The sequence below is a fragment of the Eubalaena glacialis genome, chromosome 2 (assembly GCF_028564815.1).
Source record: "Eubalaena glacialis isolate mEubGla1 chromosome 2, mEubGla1.1.hap2.+ XY, whole genome shotgun sequence".
NCBI lineage: Eukaryota > Metazoa > Chordata > Mammalia > Artiodactyla > Balaenidae > Eubalaena > Eubalaena glacialis.
In genome coordinates, this window is record NC_083717.1 from 60,432,525 (window position 1) to 60,453,851 (window position 21,327).

General features: G+C 38.1%; 1 protein-coding gene across 5 annotated transcripts in view; it reads right to left on the reverse strand.

Moving 5' to 3' along the window:
• Positions 1 to 21,327, reverse strand: part of SCAPER (S-phase cyclin A associated protein in the ER) — a 473,441-nt gene that overhangs the window by 340,317 nt on the left and 111,797 nt on the right. For all 5 annotated transcript variants that reach the window (XM_061181876.1, XM_061181877.1, XM_061181878.1 and 2 more), the window contains 2 exons: positions 10,588 to 10,688; positions 5,605 to 5,721 (listed from right to left, as the gene is read on the reverse strand). In XM_061181876.1, the coding sequence (XP_061037859.1) occupies positions 5,605 to 5,721; positions 10,588 to 10,688 (218 nt within the window). The remainder of the gene's footprint in view (positions 1 to 5,604; positions 5,722 to 10,587; positions 10,689 to 21,327) is intronic.

The window sequence follows — 21,327 nt, forward strand, 5'->3', positions numbered from 1 at the left end:
CTGACACTGCAGAAAAACAAAGGATCATGAGAGATTACTACAAGCAACTATACGCCAATAAAACAGACAACCTGAAAGAAAAGGACAAATTCTTAGAAAAGCACAACCTTCCGAGACTGAACCAGGAAGAAATAGAAAATATAAACAGACCAATCACAAACAATGAAATTGAAACTGTGATTAAAAATCTTCCAACAAGCAAAAGCCCAGGACCAGATGGCTTCACAGGCGAATTCTAGAGAATTCATTTAGAGAAGACCTAATAACACCTATCCTTCTCAAACTCTTCCAAAATATAGCAGAAGGAGGAACACTCCCAAACTCATTCTACAAGGCCACCATCACTGTGATACCAAAACCAGACAAAGATGTCACAAAAAAAGAAAACTACAGGCCAATATCACTGATGAACACAGATGCAAAAATCCTCAACAAAATACTAGCAAACAGAATCCAACAGCACATTAAAAGGATCATATACCATGATCAAGTGGGGTTTATCCCAGGAATGCAAGGATTCTTCAATATATGCAAATCAATCAATGTGATACAACATAATAATAAATTGAAGGATAAAAACCATATGACCATCTCAACAGATGCGGAAAAAGCTTTCGACAAATTGAACACCCACTTACGATAAATACGCTCCAGAAAGTAGGCATAGAGGAAACCTACCTCAACATAATAAAGGCCATATATGACAAACCCACAGCAACATGGTTCTCTATGGTGAAAAACTGAAACCATTTCCTCTAAGATCAGGAACAAGACAAGGTTGCCCATTCTCACCAAGGTTGTTCAACACAGTTTTGGAAGTTTTAGCCACAGCAATCAGAGACAAAAAAGAAATAGAAGGAATCCAAGTCCAAAAAGAAAAAGTAAAACTGTCACTGTTTGCAGATGACATGATACTATACATAGAGAATCCTAAAGATGCACCAGAAAACTACTAAAGCTAATCAATGAATTTGGTAAAGTAGCAGGATACAAAATTAACACACAGAAATCTCTTGCATTCCTATACACAAAGATGAAAAATCTGAAAGAGAAATTAAGGAAACACTCCCATTTACCACTGCAACAAAAAGAATAAAATACCTAGGAATAAACCTACCTAAGGAGACAAAACACCAGTATGCGGAAAACTATAAGACACTGATGAAAGAAATTAAAGACAATACAAACAGATAGAGAGATATAGCATGTTCTTGGACTGGAAAAGTCAACATTGTGAAAATGACTATACTACCCTAAGCAATCTACAAATTCAATGCAATCCCTATCAAACTACCAATGGCATTTTTCACAGAATTAGAACAAAAAATTGAACAATTTGTATGGAAACACAAAAGACCCCAAATAACCAAAGCAATCTTGAGAAAGAAAAACGGAGCTGGAGGAATCAGGCTCCCGGACTTCAGACTATACTACAAAGCTACAGTAATCAAGACAGTATGGTACTGGCACAAAAATAGAAATACAGATCAATGGAACAGGATAGAAAGCCCAGAGATAAACCCACGCACATATGGTCACCTTATCTTTGAGGAAGGAGGCAAGAATATACAATGGAGAAAAGACAGCCTCTTCAATAAGTGGTGCTGGGAAAACTGGACAGCTACATGTAAAAGAATGAAATTAGAACACTCCCTAACACCATACACAAAAATAAACTCAAAATGGATTAAAGACCTAAATATAAATATAAGGCCAAACTCTATAAAACTCTCATTGGAAAACATAGGCAGAACACTCTGACATAAATCACAGCAAGATCCTTTTTGACCCAACTCCTAGAGAAATGGTAATAAAAACAAATAAACAAATGGGACCTAATGAAACTTAAAAGATTTTGCACAGCAAAGGAAACCATAAACAAGACCAAAAGACAACCCTGAGAATGGGAGAAAATATTTGCAAATGAAGCAAGTGTCAAAGGATTAATCTCCAAAATATACAAGCAGCTCATGTAGCTTAATATCAGAAAAACAAACAACCCAATCCAAAAATGGTCAGAAGACCTAAACAGACATTTCTCCAAAGAAGATATACAGATTGTCAACAAACAGATGAAAGGATGCTCAACATCACTAATCATTAGAGAAATGCAAATCAAAACTACAATGAGGTATCACCTCACACCAGTCAGAATGGCCATCATCAAGAAATCTACAAACAATAAATGCTGGAGAGGGTGTGGAGAAAAGGGAACCCTGCTGCACTGTTGGTGGGAATGTAAATTCATACAGCCACTATGGAGAACAGTATGGAGGTTCCTTAAAAAACTAAAAAGAGAACTACCATGCGACCCAGCAATCCCACTACTGGGCATATGTGCTGAGAAAACCATAATTCAAAAAGAGTCATGTACCACAATGTTCACTGCAGCTCTATTTACAATAGCCAGGAGATGGAAGCAACCTAAGTGTCCATTGACATATGAAATGGAAAAAGAAGATGTGGCACATATATACACTGGAATATTACTCAGCCATAAAAACAAAAAGAAATTGAGTTATTTGTAGTGGTGGATGGACCTAGATTCTGTCATACAGAGTGAAATAAGAAAGAGAAAAACAAATACCATATGTTAATGCATATATATGGAATCTAAAAAAAAAAAAAGTTCTGATGAACCTAGGGGCAGGACAGGAATAAAAACGCAGATGTAGAGAATGGACTTGAGGACACGGGGAGGGGGAAGGGTAAGCTGGGATGAAGTGAGAGAGTAGCATTGACATATATACACTACCAAATGTAAAATAGATAGCTAGTGGGAAGAAGCTGCATAGCACAGAGAGATCAGCTCGGTGTTTTGCGACCACCTAGAGGGGTGGGATAGGGAGGATGGGAGGGAGACATAAGAGGTAGGGTATATGGGGATATATGTATACATATAGCTGATTCACCTTGTTATACAGCAGAAGCTAACCCACCATTGTAAAGCAATTATACTCCAATAAAGATGTTAAAAAATATTTTTAACACATTGAAAATCTAATAATATAAGTATATGGAAGGTTCAGCAGTAACAAGAGATAAAAATGGTTGTGACACGGTAGGGTGGGGTGGGCAGTGAGGGAAGCAGTAAGAAGCCATGAAGAAAGGGTAAGTTTTAACAGAAGAAAGATAACTGACGAAGTAAACTACTCATCAATCCTCACACTACACATCAAATTTTAAGACTCACTCTAAAGAACTAAAGTCCAAACAAATTTTTGTCTTTAAAAACAAATTTTGGGGCTTCCTTGGTGGCGCAGTGGTTGAGAATCTGCCTGCCAATGCAGGGGACACGGGTTCGAGCCCTGGTCTGGGAAGATCCCACATGCCGCGGAGCAACTAGGCCCATGAGCCACAACTACTGAGCCTGCGCGTCTGGAGCCTGTGCTCCACAACAAGAGGCCACGATAGTGAGAGGCCCTCACACCGTGATGAAGAGTGGCCCCCACTTGCCACAACTAGAGAAAGCCCTTGCAAAAAAAAAAAACAAACAAACAAATTTTGCCAGGGAAATTTAAGGAAAACAACAGTGATGACTGTGATGAACAATATCATAGCTGACAGAGCTGTCAACAGCATTTTGGGCAAACAGGGGCTGACTTAAAAGGAAAAGTTGGAGAATGAGAAGTCCCTAGGGGGCTTTGAAAAGCTCCCATATATTCCTGGAAATGAAGAAGGCCCCACACATGTGCAGGGTTGTGTGCAATCCCAGGAAAGATCAGAGAAGGCCCTAATCTCTCACCTCTGACTGATCTTGAGGCTCTGACGAAGCAGGAACTGACAGTAAAGGCAGAACTGTAAACTCCAGAGCACCGAAGACATAGTGATCACATGTAAGACCAGACAAGAGCTAGGAGATTTACTGGTTCAAGGCATTTAAGGAAACCTCTGTCAAATCATTAGTTGACAACTAAGATAACTGAGCAGAGACTTTAGTGACTACACATGACAAAGAACATAGACTTCAGAAAAATAGTTCAAGGAAGTCACTAAACAAACAAATAGTAATAAAACCACCACCACTAAACAGCCACAACAACAAATCCTGGAAAGGGTAGCAATCTGATCCCCAGAGCTGTCACATTATATTATTTAAAATATCCAGTTTTTAACAACAAAAAAATAAGATATGCAAAGAAACAGGAAGGTACGGCCTACTCACAGACACACTAAAAGAGCAGTAACTGAAATAGATCCTCAAGGAAGCCTGAACTTTGGACTTACTAGACAAAGACTTTACATGAGCTGTTATAAATATGTTCAAATAATATCTAAGAACAAAAAGCAACCACATCTAAAAATAAAGTATGATAACAACGTTTCATCAAATACAGAATATCAATAAAGAAAGATTAAATATAAAAAAGAACTACATAGATGTTCTGGAGTTGAAAAGTACAATAATGGAAATGAAAAATTCACCAGAGGGGCTCAACAGCATAACTGGGCTTGCAAAATAAAAAAACAGCAAATTTGAAGAGAGGTAAAGTGAGATTATCTAACCCAAGAAACACAAAGAAAAAAGAATGCAGACATTTGAACAGAGTCTCAAAGACCTGTGGAACACCATCATGAGTACCAGCACAGGTACAGTGGGATTCCCAGAGGAGAGAAAGGGACAGAAGGAATATCTGCAGAAATAATGGACAAAAACTTCCCAAATTTGATGAAAAACATTCATCTACAAATCCAAAAAGCTCAACAACCTGAAGTAGGATAAACTCAGAGATCCACACTAAATACATCATAGTCAAACTACTGAAAACCAAAGACAAAGAGAGAATTCTGAGAGCAGCAAGAGAAAACTGAGGCATCTCATGAAAGGATTCCCAATAAGAATAACAGTTTATATCTCACCGGAAGCCATGGAAGCCAGAAGTCAGTGAGAGGACACAGTCAAAGTGCTAAAAGAAAAAGACTCTCAACCAAGAATTCTACGCACAGCAAAACTATCCTTCAAAACCTGAAGAATAAGATATTCTCAGATAAACAAAAACTGAGAAAAAATGTCACTAGCAGACCTGCCCAATAAGATATATTAAAGAGAGTGCTTCTGGTTGAAATGATAGGACACTAGACGGTAACTTGAATCCACATGAAGAAATAAAGAGGACCACTAAAAGTAACTACATAGGTAAATTCGAAAGACAATACAAACTTATTTTTTCTTGTAACCCTTTTCTTCTCGTTGTGATATAAAAGTCAATGGCATAAAACAATAATTATAAAACTGTGTTGATGAGATTATAATGTATAAAGATGTAATCCATATGATAATATGGATAACAGTTTATGATATATTTAGATCATTTGTTGTGAAAGAAATTGCCAGTTGATGTTACAAATCATTTAGCATGAAATATGTTTATGCGTTTTAATTTTTGGATCCTAATTATGTTTGAAAATATAACATTTCCTGAAACTTAAACTTTACTCTCCTGGATATTTTTAACTTTTTATTCAAACAATTTCAAACATAAACAAAAACATATACATGGATATATTTATAGTGAAATATATAGTTTTATAATACTATATTATCCACAAAAAAATTATTTACTGTAATGCAAGCCTCAGTAGGCTTTTTTGAGTTCATCTCACCCAAAATTTAAGCTTCTTCGAGCATTTGACGTTACACTTATTCTATCTGTTGACGGACTTGGAATCACATGACGTCCTGGGGACATCTTCTTTACTTCCCATGCCAATGAAGTTGGTCTGCCAATTCAAGACATACAGCAGATTAACAGAGAAAAGGGGTGGCAGGGGGAGGGGTAATCTAATCTTTTCTCTTGGTTGTCAGTGCATGAAAACATAAGCAGGTCACAATTTTTCCCTAGTGCATTGTTTACCAGAAAGTTACCATATTACCAGTAAGTAATCCCAGATGATGCATGGTCTAGGATTTTCCACCCACTACAGCATAGCAACATAACTGTAATTATCTAAAAAAGGGCTCTGGTGTTACAAAGACAGGATATAAACTACTTATGTTTTAAAAGCTTCCATACACCCAGCTAAAAACACATTAAAAAGACAATGGTACTAATTCTGGCTTCTTGTGTCTAATATCCTTGGAGAGCTAAGTGTGTAGAACTGAGATCAAGGCAGAAATACAGTGGTGAGGGTTAAAATGTAGAATACACAGGAAAATATGAAGTCTTCGTCCTCTACCTCTTAATCACCGGTGAGAGTGACATCATAGACATTTCACTGCTCTTTGCTATAAAAGCTAACTATTCCTCCTTCTTCACTGGCCCAACAACCAATCAGTTGATAGGACGCACAATCTCTACTAAAATGTTTTTTCCGAAGCAACATCTTCTTTATCCTTATGCCCTCAATCAGACCTCCATAACTCCTCAAATCTCCTTGCCTCTTACTCTCCATTTAATCTAGTGATTGTGATTTTTTTTTCTCATTAAAAAGTGAAATTTATTGTTAGAAAACAAGAAAATTCAGATAGATGATTATCCAAATAAAGTCTAAAGCTTTTGATAATTTATTGCTAAATCGCCTTTCAGAAAGGTTGTAACAAATTACACTTCCACCAGATGAAAAATGCCCATTTTACTTTAACCTTGCCAACAGTTGGTATCTTGTCTTAAAATTTTCGTGGGCTTGTGAAAGAGACAGCATTGCTTGCAAAGTCTAAAATATTTACTATGTGGCACTTTACAGAAAAAGTCTGCTGACTCCTGTGCTAGAGTTTCAGGCTTTGATGAGTTCTTTTTCCTACAAGGATTTCAATAAAGATGTTTAGTTGACATAATTCAAAAAGAGTCATGTACCAAAATGTTCATTGCAGCTCTATTTACAATAGCCAGGACATGGAAGCAACCTAAGTGTCCATCATTGGATGAATGGATAAAGAAGATGTGGCACATATATACAATGGAATATTACTCAGCCATAAAAAGGAACGAAATGGAGTTATTTGTGGTGAGGTGGATGGAGTTAGAGTCTGTCATACAGAGTGAAGTAAGTCAGAAAGAGAAAAACAAATACCGTATGCTAACACATATATATGGAATCTAAGGAAAAAAAAAAACGGTCATGAAGAACCTAGTGGCAAGACAGGAATAAAGACACAGACCTACTAAAAAATGGACTTGAGGATATGGGGAGGGGGAAGGGTAAGCTGTGACAAAGTGAGAGAGTGGCATGGACATATATACACTACCAAACGTAAAACAGATAGCTAGTGGGAAGCAACCACATAGCACAGGGAGATCAGCTCTGTGCTTTGTGACCACCTAGAGGGGTGGGATAGGGAGGGTGGGAGGGAGGGAGATGCAAGAGGGAAGAGATATGGGAACATATGTATATGTATAACTGATTCACTTTGTTATAAAGCAGAAACTAACACACCATTGTAAAGCAATTATAATCCAATAAAGATGTTAAAAAAAATGTTTAGTTGAAAGAAAAAATTCACTGGCAAAATGGTATTTGCTTTTGTTTTTTAAATTATAATACATTTACTATCATTACAAGTGAGGCTGAACTTTTTCACCAGTCATTTAAATTTCATCTTTTGGGATTTGTACATTGGTATCTACTGCCCATTTTATCCACTGGGATTTGCATCATTTTCTAATTGATTTGCAATCATTTACTACTACTACTATTATTATTACTATTATGGCTACAAATCTTGTCACATAGATGACGTAACTATTTCACTTGTAATTTTTTTTTTATGTAGAAAGGCATTTTCTTCCTGTTAAATCAAGCCTATCGATATTTTGCTTTGTGCTTTCTGCCTTTGTCTTACAAAGTCCTTACCCACAATAAAAATATATAAATATTTATCTATATTTTCTTTTCTAAGTATATACAACTTCAGTTTTTACATTTACATTTCAAGTCTGGGTGAAATAAATTTTGATGCATGATTTGAGGAATGAAAGATGGATAATGCCATCTACAGGAAATTTAAGGTTGCTTTCTATATCTGGGAGCTGCCTCAGGAGGCAAAAAGGAGAAATGCTGATAAGTGCTTAAGTTAAAAGAGTTGCCTCAGGGCTTCCCTGGTGGCACAGTCGTTAAGAATCCACCTGCCAATGTGGGGGACACGTGTTCGAGCCCTGGTCCAGGAAGATCCCACATGCTGTGGAGCAAAGAAGCACCACAACTACTGAGCCTGCGCTCCAGAGCCCACAAGCCACAACTACTGAAGCCCGCGTGCCGCAACTACTAAAGCCCGTGCGGCTAGAGCCTGTGCTCTGCAACAAGAGAAGCCACCGCAGTGAGAAGCCCGCGCACCGCAATGAAGAGTAGCCCACGCTCGCCGCAACTAGAGAAAGCCCACACACAGCAACGAAGACCCAACGCAGCCATAAATAAATAAATAAATAAATAAATAAATAAATAGTTGCCTCAGGTATATTTTTGTAGGACATGAATAGCTGTTGGACTTGGCCTCACAAGCTTTCTCAATATAATCTTCAACATAGCCACTGTTAGCTTGGAGTTTGCAAGCAAGAAAATAAAAAAATCTAGTTAGCTTTTTTAATGCACTAATGGTTATATTACAGACCCTTTTTGGTTATAAGGAATAGAAACTCCATCAAGTTAAATAAAAAAGAAAAAATTAATAAAGACTCATCGTAAGGATATAAACTGTAAAATGTCAAGGACGTCCTCAAGGTGGCTCATGATTAGGGCTGGAAGAGGCAGGCTTTAAAGCAACACTCTTAAACGCTCAAAGACCACATGATTTCTCTCATTTCTGCCTCTCTCTGTACATCTATTCCATTTTCTTTGAAATTGCTTTCCTCTGCTTATCTTTACAAGGGCAATATAGTCACCAATCACAAATCAGCGGGATGATCTCTTAACTTGGTTCAACCCAGTGAAGGAATGTACCCCCCACCCCTGCCCAATCTAATCACCTATTACCAAGGGGTAAAGACGAAAACTGCTTGTCACAAAGACAACTAGGCTTGACCCACCCAGGGACAGAGTAAACAATTTTCATTGTGAGAAAAAAATATTAAAAGGATCAACATATCATGGCTTCCTTGAATTTGGTTTCCTGGGAATCAAGACTTCCTTGATTTGTCTCTTGGGATTCTTTTACTCTCTTGATTTCCCCCTGGGACTGATACACTAGGATGGGATAAAAGATACGTTCTCTACAGGATGGTTCCACTCACTGAGACTGAACCAAGGTTAAATCCAAGGGAAAGAGGCAGCCTAGGCCTGTTTTCTCTGGGTAAAAAGGCATCATTGTAGCTCCATGTGAACTGACCCATTTCACAAGGGCTCTGGTTTTACTTTTAAGTCTAAACGAAATAGTAAATTGTTCTTTTGCCTTTGCACATAACCAAAATGATACTAAATCCAGTTGGATTACCTATCTCTGGAATATCTCTCAACTCTCCCTAGTGCCTTTACTCTAGTCTGAGTAGCCATCATCTATAAACTATACTGATGAACCTCAACCTTCCCACACTACAGCCAGAAAGATCTTTTAAAAACACAAGCCTGGTATGTGGTTTCCTTACTTAAGAAATTTTATGGCTCAAAATAAAGTCTAAGGTTTTTATCATGTCTACAGAGTCCTACATAATCTGGTCTCACTCTACCTCTCTAGGCTCCTCTCATGCCACTTTTCCCCTGCTCTCTTCACTCCAGCCCTGCTAAACTCTAAATTCTTGCCTACACTGTGCTTTCTTCCACCTCCAGGATATCATATACCATCACCTCTACCTGAAATTACACTTTTCGTCTCTCCTTGTCAAGCTAACTGCTTCTTGATATTTCTGCCTCACTTAAATGTAACCTCCTCCTCCTTGGGGAAGCCCTCCTGGACTTAACAAACTGCATGATGGTGCATTTTCTTATACTCCCAAAGTATACTACATTTCTTTTGGATGACACTTTGTACACTGGTAAGTGTTTCCTGTCCATGCACTGTGCACTTCATGAGGGCGGGGACTATGTCTGTTTTCTTCACCACAGTAGTCCCAGAGCCTGAAACACAGCACTCAGATGTTGTGTGCTGATTCCAAATGAAGGTTTCTAAAATATCTCTAATCTCTCATTATTCCCCTAATCTCATCAATTTTCCTCACTGCCTACTACATTAAGAAGAAATACTATACCTTGCCCTACATTGCTGTCACTTCACACACTCTGCACTTCTATAGCTATCCTTATTCCCTTCATCTGAAAGGCCAACCACTTTGTTAAAATCCATCACTTTCTTTAAACACTTCTGTATTCTCCATGAAATCTTTCCTGATCTATCCCCCAAAAGAAATAAGACCCTGTCTTTCACTGAACATCTATAATAGTTTTTCTTAGTAGTAAGTTCTATTTTATTTGACCCTTAGACTGAAAATTCATGAAAGGAGTAAATGTATCATATTAGGCAATTAAATTTCTGTACCAGATAAAAGTGCATTGTACTAGTAGGTACCCGATAAATGCTTGTTACTGAACTTGAGAAATGCAGCTCCCAACTTTAAGATTTTTACAAGTTTCAAATTAAGCTGAGATCAAGTTCACTGTCAATTTTAGTAAATGTTTTTGAATCTGCTGTCTGCTATAAATATAAAGACCAGAATTCATTACCTGCTTTGAGCATCTGTCTTCTCTAGCTTTTCCTGAAGTTGAATCCAGTCAATCAATGCTTTGAAATCTCTTACATAGTTATCCAGCATCATTAGCACCTCCTAATTCAAAACAAACAACAAACATTAGATTCCATTCTGAAACTAAAGAGTCTCGATGAAAAGCGTCCAGAATTAGTCAACAGAAAACACGTAATCTTCCATCAGGATAATGCAAGACCGCATGTTTCTTTGATGACCAGGCAAAAACTGTTACAGCTTGTCTGGGAAGTTCTGATTCATCCACCATATTCACCAGACATTGCATCTTCAGATTTCCATTTATTTTGTCTTTACAAAATTCTCTTAATGGAAAAAATTTCAATTCCCTAGAAGACTGTAAAAGGCACCTGGAACAGCTCTTTGTTCAAAAAGATAAAAATAGTTTTGGGAAGATGGAATTATGAAGTTGCCTGAAAAATGGCAGAAGGTAGTGGAACAGAAGGGTGAATACGTTTTTCAATAAAGTTCTTGGTGAAAATGAAAACTGTGTCTTTTATTTTTACTTAAAAACCGAAGATGGGACTTCCCTGGTGGTCCAGTGGTTAAGACATCGCCTTCTAATGCAGGGGGTGCAGGTTCACTCCCTGATCAGGGAGCTAAGATCCCACATGCCTTGAAGCCAAAAAACCAAAACATAAAAACAGAAGCAATATTGTAACAAATTCAATATAGACTTTAAAAATGGTCCACCTGCAAAAAAATCTTTAAAAAAACCCCAAAAATCGAAGGCACTTTTTAGCCAACCCCAAATTTATTTATCCAGTTTATTGGTTGGTATTCATTTTAATATTTATTTATCCAATATTTACCCAATCTAATGTTGATGAAGATTTAAGTGATTTCCAAATTTTGGATATTACAAATTATATGCTGTTATTCATGTACATGTCCTATGCATATGTGTATATATTTCTGTTGAGTGTATGACCAAGAGTGTAATTGCAGAGTCACAGAGTAAGCATGTGTTCCACTTTATTTTTTTAAGTTTATTTTATTTATTTTTGGCTGCATCGTGTCTTAGTTGCAGCACGCGGGATCTTCATTGAGGCATGCGGGATTTTTCATTGCAGCACACGGGCTTCTCTCTAGTTGTGGCGTGTGGGTTTCCTCTTCTCTGGTTGTGGCACGCAGGCTCCAGGGCGCATAGGCTCTGTAGTTGTGGCGCGTGGGTTTCAGAGTGCGTGGGCTCTGCAGTTTGTGGCACGCAGGCTTTCTAGTTGAGGCGCGTGAGCAAAGCAGTTGGGGCACATAGGCTTAGCTGCCCCGCGGCATGTGGGATCTTAGTTCCCTGACCAGGGAATGAACCCGCGTCCCCTGCATTGTAAGGCGGATTCTTTACCACTGGACCACCAGGGAAGTCCCAATGTTCCACTTTAGTATATAATACCAAATTGTTTTCCAAAGTGTTTGCCACTCCCACCAGCAGTCTATGTGAACTCTACCTGCTGCACACCCTCACCTACACTTGGCATTGGCCATTTGGGGTCTTCTTTGTTTTTAACCTGAGCCATTCTGGTTGACGGGGGTGTAATGGTTTCATTTTGGTTTTAGTATGTATTTCTCTGATTACTAATGATTCTCAGCACTTTTTCATATGCTTACTTGGCCATCCTCTTTTTGTGAAGTACCTATTCAAGACACTTCCCATTTTTCTAGAGTGTCAACTGTCTTTCTCTTTTTGATGTGTAGAAGTTCCTCACATTTTTTGGATATGTGTCTTTTGTTGATTATATGTGCAGCACATATATACTTGCCTTTTCACCCTCCTAATGCAATGGAATTTTTGATCAACAGAAATTCCTAATTTAAGGTAGTCTCATTTATGAGCCTTTCACCTAAAGACTGATGCTATTTGTATCATTTTTAAGCAATTTTTTCCTACCACAAGGTCAGGAAGATATTCTCCAAAATTACCTTTTAAAGCATGGGTCTATTTCTAGAATCTCTCCTCTGTTAAACTGGTCTGTTTATCTATTCTTATACCAGTACCAAACTATCGTACATTGCTACAGCTCTGAAGTAAATCTCAAAACTCAGTAAATTCTCCAACTGTATCTTTGACTTCAAAGTTGTCTAGGCTAATTCCAGCCTTTTGCATTTCCATATAGATTTTAGAATCAGTGTGTCAGTTTCTCAGGGGAAAAAAATTAGAATTTTCATTGCATTTGCATTGATTCTATAGATTACCTGGAAGAAAACCGACATTTTTATAACATTGTTTTTCTAGTCTATGAACAGATCTATTGCTCCATATATTTATCTTACTCAATGTGTCTCAGTAACCTATTATACTTTTCTGTGTAGAGGACTTACACATCTTTTGTTAGATTTAACCCTAAGAATAAATGGTAGTTGTTTTAAATTTTTTCTTTTTCAGTTACTGTTGATTTTTGTATTTTGAACTTGTATCCAGCAACTTTAACTCACTCAATACTTCTAGTAGCTAACCTTTAGATTCTTCTGGACTTCGTAAATATATATATATACATACATACATATATATATAATCTGTGAATAATGACATATCTATTTTTCTCCCTAAGCGTTATACCTTTTATGTCTTATTCTTGTATTCCTATGCTGGCTAAAATCTTAAGTACAAGGTTGAATAGAAATAAGGTTAGCAGCCTTTCTGTCTCATTCACAATTGCAGAAGGAAAGCTCTCAATATTTCACCATTAAGTATGATGTTTACTCTAGAATTTTGGAAGATTCCTTATATCAGTAAGGATGTTCCCTTTTATTCCCAGTTTGCTAGTTTTATCATGAATGGGTGTTGAATTTCATCAAACATTTTTCCTAAATCTACTGAGACAATATGATTTTTCATCTTCACTCATCTAATTTGGTAAATAACATTAATTTCATATTCAAATGTTAAAGGAACACTGCAGGACTGGAAGGAATCTGACTTGATTGTGATGTGGTGTCCAATTTTCAAATAACCAGATTCGATACATCGTTATATGGTTTAGGACTTGTGCACTAAACTTGTGCACTCCGTACTCCAGAGTGGCCTGTATTTTCCTTTCTCATAAGTGCTTTCGTTATCAAAGTTATGCTGGAAAGAATTCTCTATTTTTCTAGGTTCTAGAAGAATTTGCATAATACTGGCATTTTTTCCTCAATTTAAAAAATTGAGATATAATTCACACACCATAAAATTCACCATTCTGAATTATACAGTTCAGAGTTGTGCAACATACATGCAAAGAGTTGTGCAACTATCTAATTCCAGAACATTTTCATCACCCTCAAAAGAAACCATTAGCAGTCACTCCCTTTGCTCCCCTCTCTCCAAGCTTGGAAACCACTAATCAACTTTCTGTCTCTATGGATTGGCCTGTTCTGGACATTTCATATAAACAGCATCATATAATATGTGGTCTTTTGAGGCTGGCTTCTTTTACTTAGTACAATGTTTTCAAGGTTTTTCCACCGGCTAGCATGTATCTGTACTTCATTCCTTTTTATAACTAAATAATTGCATGAATAAACACACTTGCTTATTCACTTGTCAGTTCATGGTTATTCAGGTTGTTTCCACTTTTTGCCTATTATGAATAATGCTGCTATGTACATTCATGTACAAGTTTTTATGTGAACACATGCTTCAAATTCTCTTGGGTGTATAACTGGAAGTGGATTTACAGGGCCATATGGTAACTCTAAGTTTAACATTTAATATTAACTACCAAACTTTTTTCCACAACAGCTGTACCATTTTACATTGTTATCAGCAATATGAAAGGGTTCTATATTCTTCATATCCTTGCCCAGATTTGCTATTTTCTGACTTCTTGATTCTAGTCAACGTAAAGAGGGTAAAGTGGTATTATTGTTGTTATTAGAAATTCCCTGATGACTAAAAATGTTGAGCATATATTCATGTGCTTATTGGACATTTCTGTATCTTCTTCGGAGAAATGTTTATGCAAATTCTTTTTTTTAACATATTTATGGGAATATAATTGCTTTACAATGTGTTAGCTTCTGCTTTATAACAAAGTGAATCAGCTATACATATACATATATCCCCATATCTCCTTCCCTCTTGCGTTTCCCTCCCACCCTCACTATCCCACCCCTCTAGGTGGTCACAAAGCACTGAGCTGATCTCCCTGTGCTATGCGGCTGCTTCCCACTAGCTATCTATTTTACATTTGGTAGTATATATAAGTTATGCCACTCTCTGACTTCGACCCAGCTTACACTTCCCCTTTCCCATGTCCTCAAGTCCATTCTCTACGTCTGAGCCTTTACTCCTGTCCTGCCCCGAGGTTCTTCATAACCATTTTTTTTTGATTCCATATATATGTGTTAGCATATGGTATTTGTTTTTCCCTTTCTAACTTACTTCACTCTGTATGACAGACTCTAGGTCCATCCACCTCACTACAAATAACTCAATTTCATTTCTTTTTATGGCTGAGTAATATTCCATTGTATATAAGTGCCACATCTTCTTTATCCATTCATCTGTCGATGGTCACTTAGGTTGCTTCCATGTCCTGGCTATTGTAAACAGAGCTGCAATGAACACTGTGGTACATGACTCTTTTTGAATTATGGTTTTCTCAGGGTATATGCCCAGTAGTGGGATTGCTGGGTCATATGGTAGTTCTATTTTTAGTTTTTTAAGGAACCTCCATACTGTCCTCCATAGTGGCTGTATCAGTTTACATTCCCACCAACAGTGCAAGCGGGTTCCCTTTTCTCCACACCCTCTCCAGCATTTACTGCTTGTAGATTTTTTGATGATGGCCATTCTGACTGGTGTGAGGTGATATCTCATTGTAGTTTACATTTGCATCTCTCTAATGATTAGCGATGTCGAGAATCATTTCATCTGTTGACAATCTGTATATCTTCTTTGGAGAAATGTCTATTTAGGTCTTCTGCCCATTTTTGGATTGGGTTGTTTGTTTTTTTCATATTGAGCTGCATGAGCTGCTTGTAAAATTTGGAGATTAATCCTTTGAGAGTTGCTTCATTTGCAAATATTTTCTCCGATTCTGAGGACTGCCTTTTCATCCTGTTTATGCTTTCCTTTGCTGTGCTAAAGCTTTTAAGTTTCATGAGGTCCCTTTGTTTATTTTTTTTTTATTTCCATTTCTCTAGGAGGTGGGTCAAAAAGGACCTTGCTGTGGTTTATGTCATAGAGTGTTCTGCTTATGTTTTCCTCTGAGAGTTTTACACTGTCTGGCCTTACATTTAGGGCTTTAATCAATTTTGAGTTTATTTTTGTGTATGGTGTTAGGGAGTGTTCTAATTTCATTCTTTTACATATAGCTGTCCAGTTTTCCCAGCACCACTTATTGAAGAGGCTGTCTTTTCTCCATTGTATATTCTTGCCTCCTTTATCAAAAATAAAGTGACCATATGTGCGTGGGTTTATCTCTGGGCTTTCTAGCCTGTTCTATTGATCTATATTTCTGTTTTTATGCCAGTACCATACTATCTTGATTACTACAGCTTTGTAGTATAGTCTGAAGTCAGGGAGCCTGATTCCTCCAGCTCCGTTTTTCTTTCTCAAGATTACTTTGTCTATTCGGGGTCTTTTGTGTTTCCATACAAATTGTTAAAGTTTTTGTTCTAGTTCTGTGAAAAATGCCATTGGTAGTTTGATAGGGATTGAAGTAAATCTGTAGATTGCTTTGCATAGCATAGTCATATTCACAATGTTGATTCTTCCAGTCCAAGAACATGCTATATCTCTCCATCTGTTGGTATCGTCTTTAACTTCTTTCATCAGTGTCTTATAGTTTTCTGCATAAAGGTCTTTTGTCTCCTTAGGTAGGTTTATCCCTAGGTACTTTATTCTTTTTGTTGCAATGGTAAATGAGAGTGTTTCCTTAATTTCTCTTTCAGATTTTTCATCATTAGTGTATAGGAATGCAAGAGATTTCTGGTCATTAATTTTGTATACTGCTACTTTACCAAATTCATTGATAAGCTCTAACAGTTTTCTGGTAGAGTCTTTAGAATTCTCTATGTATAGTATCATGCCACCTGCAAAGAGTGACAGCTTTACTTCTTTTCCTATTTGAATTCCTTTTATTTCTTTTTCTTCTCTGATTGTTGTGGCAAAAACTTCCAAAACTATGTTGAATAATCTTGGTAAGAGTGGGCAACTTTGTCTTGTTCCTGATCTTAGTGGAAATGGTTTCAGTTTTTCCCCATTGAGAAAGATGTTGGCTGTGGGTATGTCATATGTGGCCTTTATTATGTTGAGGTAAGTACCCTCTATGCCCACTCTCTGGAGGATTTTTCTCATAAATGGGTGTTGAATTTTGTCGAAAGCTTTTTCTGCATGATTTGAGTTTATCATATGGTTTTTTTCTTCAGTTTGTTAATATGGTGTATCACATTAATTGATTTGCGTATATTGAAGAATCTTTGCATTCCTGGGATAAACCCCACTTCATCATGGTGTATGATCCTTTTAATGTGCTGTTGCATTCTGTTTGCTAGTATTTTGTTGAGGATTTTTGCATCTGTGTTCATCAGTGATACTGGCCTGTAGTTTTCTTTCTTTGTGACATCTTTGTCTGGTTTTGCTATCAGAATGATGGTGGTCTCATAGAATGAGTTTGGGAGTGTTCCTCCTTCTGCTATATTTTGGAAGAGTTTGAGAAGGAGAGGTGTTAGCTCTTCTCTAAATGTTTGATAGAATTCGCCCGTGAAGCCATCTGGTCCTGGGCTTTTGTTTGTTGGAAGATTTTTAATCACAGTCTCAATTTCAGTGCTTGTGATAGGTCTGTTTATATTTTCTATTTCTTCCTGGTTCAGTCTCAGAAGTTTGTGCTTTCCTAAGAATTTGTCCATTTCTTCCAGGTTGTCCATTTTATTGGCATATAGTTGCCTGTAGTAATCTCTCATGATCCTTTGTATTTCTGCAGTGTCAGTTGTTACTTCTCCTTTTTCATTTCTAATTCTATTGATCTGAGTCTTCTCCTTTTTTTTCTTGATGAGTCTGTCTAATGGTTTATCAATTTTGTTTATCTTCTCAAAGACCCAGCTTTTAGTTTTACTGATCTTTGCTACTGTTTCCTTCATTTCTTTTTCATTTATTTCTGATCTGATCTTTATGATTCTTTCCTTCTGCTAACTTTGGGGTGTTTTTGTTCTTCTTTCTCTAACGGCTTTAGGTGTAAGGTTAGGTTGTTTATTTGAGATGTTTCTTGAGGTAGGATTGATGTGCTATAAACTTCCCTCTTACAACAGCTTTTGCTGCATCCCATAGGTTTTGGGTCGTCGTGTTTTCATTGTCATTTGTTTCTAGGTATTTTTTGATTTCCTCTTTGATTTCTTCAGTGATCTCTTGCTTATTAAGTAGTGTATTGTTTAGCCTCCATGTGTTTGTATTTTTTTACAGAATTTTTCCTGTAATTGATTTCTAGTCTCACAGCGTTGTGGTTGGAAAAGATACTTGATACGATTTCTAATTTCTTAAATTTACCAAAGCTTGATTTGTGACCCAAGATATGATCTATCCTGGAGAATGTTCCATGAGCACTTGAGAAGAAAGTGTATTCTGTTGTTTTTGGATGGAATGTCCTATAAATATCAATTAAGTCCATCTTGTTTAATATATCATTTAAAGCTGTGTTTCCGTATTTATTTTCATTTTGGATGATCTATCCATTGGTGAAAGTGGGGTGTTAAAGTCCCCTACTATGATTGTGTTACTGTCAACTTCCTCTTTTATGGCTGTTAGCATTTGCCTTATGTATTGAGGTGCTCCTTAGTTGCGTGCATATTTACAATTGTTATAGTTTCTTCTTGGATTGATCCCTTGATCATTATGTAGTGTCCGTCTTCATCTCTTCTAATAGTCTTTAAAGTCTATTTTGTCTGATATGAGATTTGCTGCTCCAGCTTTCTTTTGATTTCCATTTGCATGGAATATCTTTTTCCATCCCCTCACTTTCAGTCTGTATGAGTCCCTAGGTCTGAAGTGGGTCTCTTGTAGACAGCATATATATGGGTCTTGTTTTTGTATCCATTCAGCCAGTCTGTGTCTTTTGGTGGGAACATTTAATCCATTTACATTTAAGGTAATTATAGATATGCATGTTCCTATTCCCATTTTCTTAAATGTTTTGGGTGTGTTATTGTAGGTGTTTTCCTTCTCTTGTGTTTCCTGCCTAGAGAAGTTCCTTTAGCATTTGTTGTAAAGCTGGTTAGGTGGTGCTGAATTCTCTTAACTTTTGCTTGTCTGTAAAGGTTTTAGTTTCTCCGTCAAATCTGAATGAGATCCTTGCTGCGTAGAGTAATCTTGGTTGTAGGTTTTTCCCTTTCATCACTTTAAATATGTCCTGCCACTCCCTTCCGGCTTGCAGAGTTTCTGCTGAAAGATCAACTGTTAACCTTATGGGGATTCCCTTGTACGTTATTTGTTGTTTTTCCCTTGCTGCTTTTAATATTTTTCTGTGTTTTTAATTTTTGATAGCTTGATTAATATGTGTCTTGGCCTGTTTCTCCTTGGATTTATCCTCTATGGGACCCTCTGGGCTTCCTGGACTTCATTAACTATTTCCTTTCCCATATTAGGGGAGTTTTCAACTATAATCTCTTCAAATATTTTCTGAGTCCCTTTTTTTTTCTTTTCTTCTTCTGGGACCCCTATAATTCGATTGTTGGTGTGTTTAATGTTGTCCCAGAGGTCCCTGGGACTGTCCTCAATTCTTTTCATTCTTTTTTCTTTATTCTGCTCTGTGGTAGTTATTTCCTCTATTTTATCTTCCAGGTCACTTATCCGTTCTTCTGCCTCAGTTATTCGGCTATTGATTCCTTCTAGAGAATTTTTAATTTCATTTATTGTGTTGTTCATCATTGTTTGTTTGGTCTTTAGTTCTTCTAGGTCCTTATGAAACGTTTCTTGTATTTTCTCCATTCTATTTCCAAGATTTTGGATCATCTTTACTATCATTACTCTGAATTCTTTTTCAAGTAGACTGCCTATTTCCTCTTCATTTGTTTGGTCTGGTGGGTTTTTACCTTGCTCCTTCATCTGCTGTGTGTTTCTCTGTCTTGTCATTTTGCTTAACTTACTTTGTTTGGGGTCTCCTTTTTGCAGGCTGCAAGTTTGTAGTTCTGGTTGTTTTTGGTGTCTGCCCCCAGTGGGTAAGGTTGGTTCAGTGGGTTGTGCAGGCTTCCTGGTGGAGGGGACTAGTGCCTGTGTTCTGGTGGATGAGGCTGGATCTTGTCTTTATGGTGGGGAAGACCGCGTCTGGTGGTGTGTTTTGGGGTGTCTGTGACCTTATTATTTTAGGCAGCCTCTCTGCTAATGGATGGGGTTGTTTTCCTGTCCTGCTAGTCGTTTGGCATAGGGTGTCCAGCACTGTAGCTTGCTGGTCACTGAGTGAAGCTGGGTCTTAGCGTTGAGATGGAGATCTCTGGGAGAGCTTTCACCATTTGATATTACATGGAGCCAGGAGGTCTCTGGTGGACCAATATCCTGAACTTGGCTCTCCCACCTCAGAGGCACAGGCCTGACACCTGGCTGGAGCACCAAGACCCTGTCAGCCACACGGCTCAGAAGAAAAGGGAGAGCAAAAGAAAGAAAGAAAAAAAAAATAGAATAAAATAGTTATTAAAATAAAAAATAAAAAATTATTAGAAGTTTAAAAAATTTTAAAGTAATAAAAAAAACAGGTAGAAGAGAGCAACCAAACTGGAAAACAAATCCACCAATAATAACAAGTGCTAAAAACTATACCTAAAAAAAACAACAAAAAAAACGGACAGACAGAACCCTAGGACAAATGGTAAAAGCAAAGCTATACAGACAAAATCACACAAAGAAGCACACACATACACATTCAGAAAAAGAGAAAAAGGAAAACATATATATATATTGTTGCTCCCAAAGTCCACTGCCTCAATTTTGGGATGATTCGTTGTCTATTCAGGCATTACACAGATGCAGGGTACATCAAGTTGATTGTGGAGATTTAATCTGCTGCTCCTGAGGCTGCTGGGAGAGATTTCCCTTTCTCTTCTTTGTTCGCACAGCTCCTGGGGTTCAGCTTTGGATTTGGCCCCACCTCTGCGTGTAGGTTGCCTGAGGGCATCTGTTCTTCGCTCAGACAGGACGGGGTTAAAGTAGCATCTGATTAGGGGGTTCTGGTTCACCCAGGCCGCGGGGAGGGAGGGTTATGGAATGCAGGGCGAGCCTGTGGCAGCAGAACCCAATGTAAAGTTGCACCAGCCTGAGGCGTGCCATGTGTTCTCTCGTGGAAGCTATCCCTGGATCATGAGGCCCTGGCAGTGGCGGGCTGCACAGGCTCCCAGGAGGGGAAGTGTGGAGAGTGACCTGTGCTTGCACACAGGCTTCTTGGTGGCTGCAGCAGCAGCCTTAGCATTTCATGCCCGCCTCTGGTGTCCGCGCTGATAGCCGCGGCTTGTGCCCGTCTCTGGAGCTCATTTAGGCGGTGCTCTGAATCCCCTCTCCTCGCGCACCCTGAAACAATGGTCTCTTGCCTCTTAGCCAGGTCTAGACTTTTTCCCGGACTCCCTCTGGCTAGCTGTGGTGCACTAGCCCCCTTCACGCTGTGTTCATGCAGCCAACCCCAGTCCTCTCCCTGGGATCCGACCGAAGCCCGAGCCTCAGCTCCCAGCCCCCGCTTGCCCCGGCGGGTGAGCAGACAAGCCTCTCAGGCTCGTGAGTGCTGGTCGGCACCAATCCTCTGTG